This window comes from Ceratotherium simum, chromosome 34 (assembly GCF_057802395.1).
Source record: "Ceratotherium simum simum isolate JZ-2026a chromosome 34, ASM5780239v1, whole genome shotgun sequence".
In the NCBI taxonomy this organism is placed as follows: domain Eukaryota; kingdom Metazoa; phylum Chordata; class Mammalia; order Perissodactyla; family Rhinocerotidae; genus Ceratotherium; species Ceratotherium simum.
The window spans coordinates 23,599,090-23,612,797 of NC_141933.1; the positions used below are offsets into that span (position 1 = coordinate 23,599,090).

General features: G+C 46.1%; 1 protein-coding gene across 8 annotated transcripts in view; it reads right to left on the reverse strand.

The window, feature by feature from the left end:
• Window positions 1-13,708, reverse strand: part of ALKBH3 (alkB homolog 3, alpha-ketoglutarate dependent dioxygenase) — a 43,937-nt gene that overhangs the window by 7,835 nt on the left and 22,394 nt on the right. For 4 of the 8 annotated variants that reach the window (XM_087423104.1, XM_087423101.1, XM_087423103.1 and 1 more), the window contains 2 exons: window positions 4,721-4,819; window positions 250-3,588 (listed from right to left, as the gene is read on the reverse strand). In XM_087423104.1, coding sequence (XP_087279230.1) covers window positions 3,457-3,588; window positions 4,721-4,819 — 231 coding nt within the window. In that variant the 3' untranslated portion in view covers window positions 250-3,456. Of the gene's footprint in view, window positions 1-249; window positions 4,178-4,720; window positions 4,820-13,708 lie in introns of those variants that run through there. The other 4 variants (XR_015549742.1, XM_087423106.1, XM_087423105.1 and 1 more) reach the window with 3 other exon arrangements.

The following is a 13,708-nucleotide window of genomic DNA, read 5'->3' on the forward strand; positions in this document are numbered from 1 at the left end:
GACCCCCAGACACAGGAGTCGTCGTATCTAAGAATGGACTCCAGTAGCAGAAAACGGACAGCGATCTCCTGGGGAGGGTCCTCCCAAGGAGAAAATGGGGAAGGGCAAAGGAGACAGTTGTTGTCTGGGTCCCTCTGAGGAGAGCGTGTGGGTGGGACCGTGTATAACATTTAACCGAGCAGAATGCATCACTATGGGAACACTCGGCTTTTTCAAAGGCGTCGTTAATAAAGCAATCAGGACTTCAGATTCAACACTACAAGTGTTTATGACCAGAAAAGGCAAAGCGGGTCTCAGATATCCTGCAGCCAAGTAAAAGCCGCCAGAGCTCCAGGAAGAAACATTCCCGGCAGGGCAGGGCCCTGTCCTATCACGGCTTTCTCTGAAGCCCTCCAGCTGGAGCATTCTGCTCCTCTCAGCACCCACTTAACTCTCTTGGGGTTGTCATGACACGATTCAGGAGACGGTGACACTCACTGACGAGGTCCAAACAGACCTGCCACCCGCCAGGGCAGGGGCATGGCAGGCATGAAGGCAGCAGGGAGCAAGTGCCACGAGGACATGGCGAATATATGAGCTGGGACCAAACCTATCAGGAACCGTCGACGTCACCTGTTAGTGGTTGTCAATGACAACAACATGGATCCTGACTTCCATACCGGGGATACTATCTGCTGTGAGGGGTCACCCTCTCCCGACCCGCACTCTCACGCACGTTGCCTCTTGTCAGGACATCTTCCGTGTGCAGCCTGCCCTGTTTCTTTGGGCTGTCTCCTGATTGCAGTCATGGTGCTGGCAGAAGAAGCCTGATGCTGAGCTGGGCCTCACTGAGAGTCCCCAAACATACTCACAGGTAAGAATGAAGGGACCACTGTCTACCTCTGGAGATTTGCTTGGTCAGGAAACACTGTTCGCAGTCACTTGCCAGGAATGTTGGATGAGAATTTGTCTAACTCGCCAGAAATTGGATTCTGTCCCCCGAAATGAGCTTCCCCAGCACAAATGGCCAATGACTAGTCCAGCTGGCAGCACTTTCTGACTAGGAGATGCTAATGTTGATTAAGGACAGACGAGGTGCCAGTGCCTGCCCTGATGCACAGGAAAGCCAGGGAACAAACCAGGCGGCCTGGAGTCAGCTCTGCCCAGGGTACCAGGCTGAGCTGGGTGCCAGCTCTGCAGGAGCAGGCCCGGAGGCTCAGGGTCCCAGGGGTGCCCAACAGACTCTTCTGCCTAAATTCAGCGCGGCAGAGGAAAAAGCACACAGTGAGAGAGTGGCCTGTGGTTTGAATTCTGGTTCTGCCACTTAGAAGTCTTGTTAATTACTTAACCTCCTGGAAACTTACTTGCCGTCTCCACAATGGGAGTAGTATCTCCTTCTTGCAGGGCTGTGGGGAGGATTAAGGATTATGTATAAAGAGCTCCTAGGACAGTGCCTGGCAGGTTATTAAAGCTCAAACAAAGGGCAGCTAAAAAACTCAACCTGTTCTTCCTCATGCTATAGCCGTTATATTTGCTTCCTCTGCTTTATAAGTAATGTGGGAAAAAATAGCCTCACCTCTAATTCCCAGTTAAGATCTGCCACCAGTACAACACAGCAACAGGCTGGTGCAGTCCCTGAGCCTGGCTGTCCTTTGCCAAGGGCCGGAACTCCTGTCCTGTCTAAACCCTGCACTTTCTCCCTATGGCAAATAGCTACTTGACATTTCAGAAGGGACATTATCTTAGTAGTGACAGGTGTGGCATTTGACAGCAAGAAACAAAACCTCAGACTGCTGCGCTCAGATGAAGACACCTAGGTGGTGGCCGAGCTGTCTGCTGCAGGGTAGGAGTCCACACCCCTGACAGACAGGCCGTGATGAGTGAAGGATCAACTCTGCGGCTGACACGGGCAGAGAGCACGACCCGACATCAGGGAGGGATGCCGGAAGACGTGAGCCATCTGCCAGTTCCTCCATTTGTGGGAATAGAAGAGGAATTTCCCAATGTTGTGCATCAAACTCGTAACCAGAACTGGCTGTACCACCTTGGTCAGGTTTTGTTTCTCTAGGGGAAAAGTTCGGAATTAGAGGTTTTATTTTATTTTTCTGGTGATTTATATCTTCCTTACAGAAAGGCTTAGTATGATGCTCCGATTTTACAAAGCATTTAGCATTCCTTAGAGAAAGGAGCTATACACATGCAACGTTGAAAAAGAACCATGGGCCTCCAATGCAAGACGCCCGCGAGCTCGTCTGAGGACAGAGCCCGGCCAGGCCTGGCACTCCGTCTGACTGCTGGGGAAGAGCTTGTCCAGCCTCTGGCACCAGCCCCTGATCATGGGCATCATCAGTCTTACAGCATGGAATGGAAACAACATCAAAAGCAAGGCTCTGTAAGTTTTCCCAACAGGCAGCTGGGGAAACTCTAACTCTCTTGCCTTATTTTCATCCATTTAAATCCATTTTCTTTCTTTCTCTCAGGTTTTCCCTATCTTGGTTTGGAATTAATCTGGCACACTGCTCCTAAGTCAGGAGGTCAAGACGACACGTGCTTTTATGATGCAATAAGGGGCAGCCTCTCTGTTCTGTTTTGGGAACCTTGGTGACATCATGGACTGACCCCTGGATCTCGGGAACTTGTGTCTAAGAGAACATTGGGTCAGAAGAAAGCCTTAGTCATCAGGCTCCTGAAATCTAAAGCGAACACAACTATTAGGTAACTGAGTCTGTTCCCCGCAGGACCACTCCCGCTTCTGTCTGGATGGGCTTTAAATGACTCAAGTAACTCTCCAGGGGAAACTCATCTATGTGGAACAGCTGTCGCTGGCAGGGCCTTTGCTGTTCTTCAGCCTACATTCTCATGACATCACTCAATTAGTCCTCCTTTTGAGGCGACAGTGTTCTCTCGTATTACAAGTGGTCCAGGTGCTGCCTGGAGATGGCTGGACCAGAGAAGACTGCCTTCGCTCTTTACTCGGAGGCCTGTAACCTGTCTGAGTGAGTCCTGGGAAGACAGACAGGCAGGAGACGCAGTGAAATAAAGCGCTCCAGAGTCTGCAGCTTTCCATTACAACAGCACACAAGCGGGATGTTAAGGAGTCGAGGCCGACTTGAACAAGGCTCCGTGAAACCACCTCTGTTTGGATTTCAGCAGCTGTCTGCCTACGGAAGACTCCAGAGTCACTGACGCATATTTATATCTGCACCGCGCTCAAGTCACAAGGAACAAACACACGCGGATTTACCTCAGGGGCAGAGTCCATTCACATTTCTCCAAATGAGGCAAGGGAGGGCAGGGGGAACACTGCTCATGGACAAAATCATCTGTGAGCACGGCCACAGCCGTTTTCAATTTGCCTAAAGGAAATATGTGATTTCAAGATGTGATCAGGGATTACTGCTCCCACAATAAACACAGTAGAACATGACTGCTGGGTCTCATTTAACAGGACTCCAGGCTGGGGAGCGAGTCTCCTCCTCATCTTCCAAACAGCCACACCACGAGCTCAGCTGAGCCAGCCCCTCGAAGTCTCCTCACGTGGAAGGTTTGCTCAGTCTCATATGGCTTCTCTCTCAAAGATCTCACATCACCAGTGCGCCCCTCTAGGGTCTGGATAAACGGTTCGAAAGGTCAGGTTTATTCTCGGTTCTCTAGAGTGGTACTCTTTGGGCACTCGATGCTAAGTGGAAACATAAATAACTCTGACATAAAGACACACACACGTACACATTTTACTTCAAAGCAATTTAAAACTTATTTATGAGGACACAAGACATTTCAATTTTATCTCCCTTTAACGAGCAGCAATAAGCCCTTTAAGTCTTGTGGAGAAAGGTCTCCTCTGAAATGAGTCCCATCCCCGCCCTCAAGTCGGTACACCAGCCCCCTCGCAGTGCGACAGTTTCATCTTTTCTAATTGATGCTCTTCCTCTCAGCCCCCTACCATTTTTCCAAATCTTCATAAGAAAGCACACACATGACTGAGGCCAAAGAGAGGCATGAGATTCCACTCTCATGCTGTGTTCTGACATTAATTTGCACACCGTAAAAATGACCTGGCTTGGGGCCAGCCCAGTGGCACAGCGGTTAGGTTCGCATGCTCCGCTTCGGCGGCCTGGGGATCGCTGGTTCCGATCCTGGGTGTGGACCTAAGCACTGCTCATCAAGCCATGCTGAGGCGGCGTCCCACAGAGAGCAACTAGAAGGATGTACAACTATGACACACAACTATCTACTGGGGCTTTGGGGAGAAAGGAGGAAGACTGGCAAGAGATGTTAGCTCAGGGCCAATCTTCCCCCTCACACACACACACACAAAAAATGCTTTCAAAAATGACCTGGCTTTAAAATGGCCTGACCTAAGCTGTGGTGCTGTGCAGCCCAATATGCCAGCCACTGGCTGCCTGACGCTGTTTAAATTAATTGAAAATTCAGTTCTTCTGCACGCTAGCCACATTTCAAGAGATCAACAGTCAGACGTGTCTAGTGGCTACTACATTGGGCTGCACAGAAACAAAATATTTCCATCATCACAGAAAGTTCTATTGGACGCTGCTGGAGAGGGCCATTTTCATCATCAATAGTATCAAAACTCTTTGGAAATGATGCCACATTATTCCCTCCTGTTCCTTATAAAAGCAACCTGCTTTTCACCACGTTTACTGAAAAAATTAATAATAGTGAGCCAGTCGGGAGACTGCCCCCACATAATAGTGAATCCACATTACTTGCATGTCCTCACCTGCCAGTCAGCTTGGGTGGCTCCTTCCATGATCAACAAGGTCCCGTGATCCAGGGGGATCTTCACTCTCTCCACATATGTGTAGTCTCCATTCTCTTCCTGGAAAACAGCAGTCACTGCACTGAATGTTCTGCTTGTGTGATCAAGATGCAACAGAAGGTGACACTGGTCAGAGAGACGCAAACCTCCACTTGGCCAGACTGCAGGCCTCTTCACTGGCTCTGTCATGGGCAGCTGTGTGGCCTTAGGCAAGCCGTTTCACCTCTCTGTACCTTAGTTTACTCATCTGTGAAGTGGGGATGATGGCAGTACCCGCCACACAGGGCTGTGGTGAGCCTCAACTGAAATAACACATGTAAGTCACTTGGCAACTGGCACATATTAAGTCCAGTGTGAGTGCTAGCTATTATTATTAATATTGCCACATCCAAAATGCAGAAACGCCCATTCTGGCCTATGAAGGAATTAAAAGTCATTTTTACAAGAACCCTTTATATCTGCCTTATGCTGTGCTCTGTGCTTTGACACAGTCAGTGTGGGAAAATGGGCTTTTAAACAAGCCACGGTGTGCTGAGTTCTGATCACCTTTTCACAATTTATGCTAATTCACTAATCGGTACCTATGTTAAAACTAGTCACAACTCTTCCAATAGTTACTTTGGTATTTTGGAGATATATGCTTGTTTCTTTCCAGAACAGTCAACAGCAAGATTTTCTCAAAGAAGGGAGCTCTGGTTTGACCAGAAGAATGTTGTCAAGCTGAGCCTGGCTGTGTAAGCCTCTGAGAATGGATAGCAACTCCTGAGCACTTAGGATACAAGTGCCTGGTATTTACACTGCCCTTTCGTCCACAGAGCTCAGGCAATTCATGTCCAATGCTGTACTGAGGCTTCACGGCACGGCCTGCAAAAGAGCAACAGGTGGTGTCCCTACTTCACAGCTGACAGGGGGGCCATTAAACAACTTCCTTGCTCACAGCAACAAAGAGCATGCCAGGAGTTGAGACCGGGACAGACCAAGCCTCCTCATCTCTTCACCTCCACTCTGGGCAGATCCCTCCATTCCTCTGCCTCACTTCTGATGCACGGGATCACATCTGGGTTCCTGCAGGGCTCACTTCACCGCAGTACTCTGTTTATGTTTATTCTTGTAGGGATGCTTCTGAGAATCTAACTGTTTACAGTGATTTCCACCAGGAAAATCAAAATCAAAACAATAGTGAACTTGCATAAACATCTAAGTTCCAGGCCCCAACTCTTGGCAGGGACTTTGTCAAGCATGGTTGTAACTTTTACAGGCAGAAGAGAGAAGCAATGAACTAACTTTTGGTTTCAGTGACTGAGTTTAACTGTCTGCCACCTCTTCTCTCCCAGGAGTAAGGAAACACCGAAGCATTTACCTCTGACCCCTCAACCAACCAGAGAGCAGTGGTAAGGTGACCCTGTCCTCGGGGGACCCAGGTCCATCTCAGAAAAGCAAAAAGTTGCTCTCTGAAATAAGTATTCCAGACAGAGGAGATGTATGTCCTACTGGAAAAAAGATATCAGAGGGGAGGGCATCGTCCATGAGATTAGAGGGCCCAGGGCTCCTTTATTTAGGTGGTAAAGTCAGTTACCAGGTCAAGATTCAACAGAGCTGGAAGCAGAACTTCTGCTGCCCTTGACATAATCAGGGACTTATGCAACAGGCCTTAACCTAAAAATCAAGCACAGACATGAGGACAGCAGAGTGAAACGAGGGAGAGAGGAAACACACTTCACCACAACACGAAGACAACCCTGGATGAGGCTCTCACAGAAGAGTAACATTATTGGGGAGGAGCGGGTGCTGAGGCCAATGGAAGAGAAGAGGTAAGCACTGTAACTCTACCTGGGAACATGAAGCCAGAACAGATCTAGCAAGTGAAAGAGAATTCCAAATGCAAGAGGGAAATACCAGCACGGATGGAAAGTGATGTTCAACAGATCCACATTTCACTTAACGTTCCTAAGTTCTGAAGTTTTCAAATGAGGAAAAGACTCAGGCTGGTTTTAAACACATTACATCCAATATAAACATGAGTTGTACCAAAAAGCAGAAGAGGGCGAGCCTTCACGTGGGAGGAAGCTGCTCTAATCAGTCCCCGAAGGAGCCAGTGATACATACACAGTGCACCCACTGTGAGCGGTGACGTCATCACTCTGTTGCTTGTTATTTGTTCCTTCCAACACCCTTGGCTTAGAGAGCGCATTCCTAATTTGCAGGAGACAGAGGAGAGGGCAAGGCATTCTACCAGGGCAACACCGAGCTCACAAATGCTGCCTTCTTCTCAAGGCCGGAGCGCCAACAGACAGCAGGGCCACCCTTTAACCTAACCAGGATGCGTGAGGCTCTTTCCACCTAGGAAGTGGGGAAAGGGCCCGAGGAGCTCGCGTGGCTGTGCACAGAGGCTCAGGCTGACGGGCGGATGGGCCCGCTGGAAGAGCGGGTCAGGATGCTTGCAGGAACGCAGCCACAGCCATTAGGCATGGTTAAGCTACCAAAACACGTCTCTGTAACTCTTGTGATTCACTCGGGTCTTTCTTCAAAACAAAACAAAACAAAAACACATCCCTAACAAACCGTGGCTTAGGATAAAATTTTCCATCCCTGATCCCAGTTAAAAGAAGCTTTCAGGATCACAGTCAGTCTACAGGGTGGGTTTTGTTGTCGATGTTCTTGGTTTTCCACACACTCGAAACCTCTCAAATAGATGGAAAAAGCAAAAAATATACAGTTTTAAATTAATGCTGATCAACATTCTCACTCACTCCCCAACCACAACCAGTTCATTTGAATGCTTAAGTATGATTTCCGAGGAATGCTGGAGCTCCCCAAAGTTCCACAAGTCACCTCCACCTCCCCAAGAGAGGAGCCTATTCAGGTTCTCTTAGAAAGATGCTATTTAGGAAAAAGATCTGGGTGTATTTATTATGTCATTACTAACCACCCAACAGACAGGAAATCTAAACATTTTTCTTCTCATTGGAAAGGTAACTTCACACTCTATGAGATCTATGTAGCTTTTCACTTAATCGCTCCTTTCTTACCCTAAAAAGGTGTCTTAGAAATTACAAACAACCATCAATGCTTAAATATCATCAGCAGCATACTTTTTCTTTCTACTACGAAAGCAACATAAGTTCACTAAAGTAAACAACACACCTGTAGTTCCTTGTTTGGTGTCTGCCTTCCTGCTCTCTGATACACCCCAGGAGGGGAGGACACTTGTCTTGCTCTTTAGAAATATGCTCAGTGCCTCTCACACACATCAATAAACATGCACAAATGACTGAGGGAAAGCACCAAGAAAATATAAAAACCACCTTTAATCCTATGGTCCAGAATTCAGAAAACAAACACACACGGAATATTCTATATATACAATCGTGGACTCTACACGTTTAACATTATACTGTGAGCTTTTTCTACATCTTAATATGTAGTATTTTAGAAATATGGCGATATAATATTCCTCTGGATGAACATATCCTTCCTTCTTTAAACTCAAATATTTCCTCACTACCCGTGTACGGCAGGCACTGTGCCAGGACTGAGGATGTAGCAGTGAGGTACACACGGCTGGAGACTGAGATTTTAATATACCTGTATTACTAAAAAAAAAAAAAAAGAAGAAAGAAAGAAAAAGCTACTACAAGTAGGTCTTGGGAAAAACATTCCTGAGTATATTTCTAGGATATACTCTTAAAAACGGAATTACTGGATCCAACGGTATGACCTTTAAGGCTTTTTGATTTATACAAAACTGCTTTCTTAAGAAGGTTGTGGCCATTTATAATTCCATCAGGAAAATATGCCACTACCCATCTTCCGGCCACATCACCAATAGTGAACATTATCTACTGACAATGATGAAAAAAATAAGGGAGAAATGGCAACTCATTCTTCAAACACACAGTTCTTTAATAATTATACTACCCCAGTTCAACCGTTTTTCACGTGCCTGTTTGCTGTTGGCATTTTTTCTGCTGTGAACATGTCCTTTGTCCATTCTTTTATGGGGTGTTAGTATTTTCCTTACTGATCTGTAATGGGAGATAGTAAGATATTTTCCCTTTGTCTGTCATACTTTCCGCAAATATTTTTCTCATTTGTTATTTGCCTTTTAATTGCATTCATGATATTTAACATAGGGTAGCTCAAAAATTTTGACAGTCAACTCCACTGACCTTACTTTGGCTCTTCTTTTAGTTTTTATACTCAGAAAGTCTTTTCTCATCCTGAGAAAGGTTAAACACACAACTGCCTTTTAGTTAAAAAAAAAAAAAGTTTACATATTTTAGATTTAACTTTTTTTTTTTAATTTTATTTATTTTTTCCCCCCAAAGCCCCAGTAGATAGTTGTATGTCATAGCTGCACATCCTTCTAGTTGCTGTACACGGGACACAGCCTCAGCATGGCTGGAGAAGCAGTGCATTGATGCACGCCCGGGATCCGAACCCTGGGTCGCCAGCAGCGGAGCGCAGGCACTCAACCGCTAAGCCACGGGGCTGACCCTAGATTTAACTCTTTAAACCACCTGGAGTTGGCCTTTTCTACCCCTCACAGGCTTTTTTCTTTTTTTTTTTGGAGAGGAAGATTGGCCCTGAGCTAACATCTGTGCCAGTCTTCCTCCACTTTGTATATGGGATGCCATCACAGCATGGCTTGATGAGTGGTGTAGGCCTGCGCCCAGGATCCGAACCCGCAAACCCCGGGGCCTCCGAAGTGGAGCACACGAACCTCACGACTACACCACCGGGTTGGCCCCTCTAGGCTACTTTTTATAACAATTTCCAGGTACCTAAACCAAGGCATCCTGCTAGACTTTTTCAACAGGATCAACCAGGAGGTACGCTGCTCAGGTGCCAGGCAAGTGAGGTACCATATATACAGTATTGCTCATTCTCACTACAACCCTGTAAGGAGGTGACACTTTCCATTTTATCATAAGCAAAGGGAGCCAGAAGGAAAGTACATTTCCAAGGCAAAGGGCTGGCAGGAGGCACACAGGGCTAGTATTTGAACTCAGATCAGCCCAGTTCCAAAGCCTGTATTCTTTCCACTATACTGTGCCCTCCATTCCTTCTGAAATCCTGTAGTATCTCCTGTCCTAATTATACGGCACCCTGACTATACTGTCAGGGTCACAAACACCAGCAAGTAGCATACATGAGGGCCGTGGGCCGGGTGCAACACAGCAGGGAGCAGGGACCATGGAGACCCGAGAACACGGGCCTGCTAACAGGTGGCAGCCATCTGCAGCTCCAGCTCGCTGCTCCCCCAGGGATGCCTGATCTTCTGGGTTTTCCAGGGAAGCTCATAAATGACATTTTTATGTAAAATTTCCTGAGTTATAAATTTGGGCTACTAATTCAGGTTCTTTAAAAACACTGGGCAGTATAAACAAAAGAAGTCTGAGACCAGATTAGCTTAAGAGCTGCCCAGCTGTGCTGCTGGTGGACGCATCACGTGAGTCCTCCTTTTACACCCATGTCCTGTCATCCTGTCTGGCCTGTAAGCTCCCAAACAAGGCCAGATGTCACCTGCTGGGCTTCTCTGATCCCCCTTTGCCATTCCACACGATATGGCCTGAGAGAAAGCTCAGGACACATGTGCACTTCACCTTCAAGTATCATATTGTTAATCTCAGTGACCCCCACTCAATCAGAAAAGGCCATTCAAAGCAAAATATGCTTCCAGATTAACGATCTTGGTCAACAGTGAGACATTTAGTTTTCCAAGTCATCTCTGATCCCTTTAACGAGCCACTTATCTAAAAAATTTTCCGTCTTTTTACAAAGAAGATGCTTATAAAAACAAAACACAAATGAGCAGAAAGGACAAAAAAACAAAGAGGAAGCCTGCTACCTGTTCTCATTTCCCAAGCTCGCAGGAAGCACTCGACACGCAGTAACTATTATTAGTTTCTGCACTGGAGGCACCAGGGAAGGAGTCGAGGAGACAGTGGGCCCTTGAAGCCTGGAGGGGACTTAGGTTAATGAGAAGGTGGAGAGCACGCCGAAGGAGCAAGGAGACGATTTAGTAGAACGGCGCAATCACACAGGGAACAGTGAGAGGCCAAAGAAGGTTGGGCATCGATTATGTGAGGACTGGACAGTCTGGCGAGTTTACATCTTAGCCTTTGTTCCAGGAGGAGCCTAAAGACTTCTGAGCTGGAAAACAAAGTGATGAAAGCAATGGGCTCAGTCCTGGCTCTCCGCTCCTCTCTCTCTATTCTCTTGTCCTGAATAATATTGTGCAATTCCATAGCTTGACATATTATCACTAGTATTAGTTTCAATTCAATTCAACAAATAATTGTCTGAGCCATGCTGGGCAAGGTGCCTCGGTCATCTCATCTGTACAATGGGGATAAGAGCAGTATCGACCTAAGAGATTATTGAAGGATTGAACATAAAGCACTGAGAACAGAGCCAGGCAGAGTTAGCACCATACACTTGTTATTTATCATCACTACTTTCCTGTTGTTGTTATTCTGACAATTCCCATATGACATCTCCAGCACAGGCCTGTCACCTGAACCCCACCTATACAGCCAATGGCCTGCTTTACATCTGGAAGTCTCGGGCACCTCAAACCAGCATGTAGAAAGAGGAACTCCTGATCTCCTCTACAAATCCTCCTTAAATAAGGCCCAAATCCAATGCAAAAATCCCTGCTTCTCCTCGTCTGAGTAAACAGCACCTCCATCCACGGATTGCTCAAGCCAGAGACCTGGGAGTCACTCTAGATTCTTACCCTCACATCTAAAATCTTATTGGCAAGTTCTGTTGGTTCACCCTCAAAAACAAACCTCAAATGCATTCCCTTCTCTTCCCCCACTGCCACCATCTTAGTCCGAACCAGCAGTCACCCACTGAGAATCCTGCACCCGCCTTTCATTTAGTCTCCTGCTCTCGCCTCCCCCCAAACTATTCTTCATACGGCAGCCACAGTGGTCTTTTAAAAATATAAACCAGATCATGTCACAGCCTCATTTATTCCCACTGCACTTAGAATAAAGTCCACACACCAGAGCTCTGACCACAGGTGTAATTATTCCTCTCTGTTCATTTATGACTATCTAGCTCCTGTGACCTCCAAGAGGACAAGGTCCACATTGGTCATGTTCATGTTCACTGCTACAGCCCAGAGATGAGCACAGTAACTGACACATCCTAGGTGCTCAATTAAAACTGGTGGGAGGGGAAGAAAAGAGAGAGGAGAGAGAATGAACTGTTCCTGAAAATATCTGGCATCTGGGTATCAGACAGAACTAAGGCGGAAAAGACTGGAATTAACGACACCAGGGTGGAAAAAGTTCCTTTCAGTATCTTACACATGCGGCAAGAAGAGCCTGGGATGAAGACGGCCGCTGTGAGAGGGATGAGTTCTGCAGGCACTTAAAGCAAGAATTAAGAAGATTTGGGAATTGAAACAATTAAAACAGAACAGGGAAGAACTGAAAATAACTGATGCTGTGAACCTGACCAAGAGAATAGTAATATCATGAACATAAAAGCACTTACCAGCAGGTGGAATTGTGGAGTTTTCTGAGAGAGTGCTAATAAATCTGATTTTATGATTTCAGGTTAGAAGACACATGTCTTGTGAACATGTACAAAGTGATGGCTAGAACTTGAGATAAAAGTCAAAGCTAGAGACAAGAGATTCAGAAATAACTCCACCAAGGAAGGAATAAGAACAAATGAAATTCTATTTATTTATTCAATCAAAATACAGACAGACACACGCACATGGTGCTAAACGCTGGGGACATAATGATATATGAGACAGAAATGGGCCTTGCCCATATGGCATTTACAATCTACTGCCAGTTCATAATCTCCTAAAAAATAATGTAGACAAAGATAACAGAATCAAAGATAATCTTGAATATCCACATGTAAGGGGTTGGATGTAAAGAAAAAACCTCAAAGGATACAGAGAAGTAGCAATGGGAAAAGTGTGACAATAGCTAAAATAATGCAGGATTTCAGAAGCTAACAGGAGAAAGAAAAGACAGCTAATAGGTGGTTGAGCGTCAAGCAGAGAGGTGATGGATACTGGTGACCAACGTGACAAGGAAGAAGGGAACCATGATTGAGAAGCGGCCAGGGCACGTGCTCTTCAGGCCCACAGTGTCAGTGTAACATTAGCAGAGGGGTGGGGATGCATCCAGAGAGCAGGTGTTTTAAGAGTGAGTTAAGTTGTGACAGAAGGGTAACTGCAGATGTAGACAGCTTATTCCAGAATTTGTGCTTCAAAAGCAAGAAAAAAACCAAGAAGTTAGAACATCTGCAGGGTCAAGGCAAAGGTTTTCTCAAGATGGTAACAGATATAACAGGGACTCCTCTAGCTCTCTGGTCCAAGAATCAGATACATGGTGGAGCTGCTTGACAAGTATGGTCAAGGCTTTTTGCAGGCTAAAATGTTACGTGGAAACTAAATGCTAGCCCTGAGCTACAGCTGCTTAACCCGCTGAGGGCCACTGCCCTTTTACCTGCCCTAGCTCCCAACTTACGACTATGCCAACAGTGTCTCCTAGCGCACTTTTAAAAATCATTTCTTCTCAGCTTGTTTTCCTAATGAAACTGTGGTGCTGCCCTGCCCATGAGAACCCGGCTGGCTTCTAGACTGCGTCAAGGACCATCTAAGCTTGCAGCTATATTTGGGCTGCAAAGTTGTTCCGACAGCGCTGATGTAAGCCCACAGCTGGGCTTGTTCATAGTGGTAATACGTTTTTTAAATCTGACATAAACAAAACCTATCAGTAGTTATGGACATTACAGAAAAAGAATAAAGCTAGGACCCCACAAAGTCTTCTCCACAGGCTTAATTAATTCTGCTGACTCAAACCACACTTTAAACGATGGCATCCTCAGCATCGATCTGAAATACATCACTTTAAAAAAAGGAGCAGCTGCTTCTGAAATAAGATCTGTTAAAGTAAGAGGCTGGCTGGA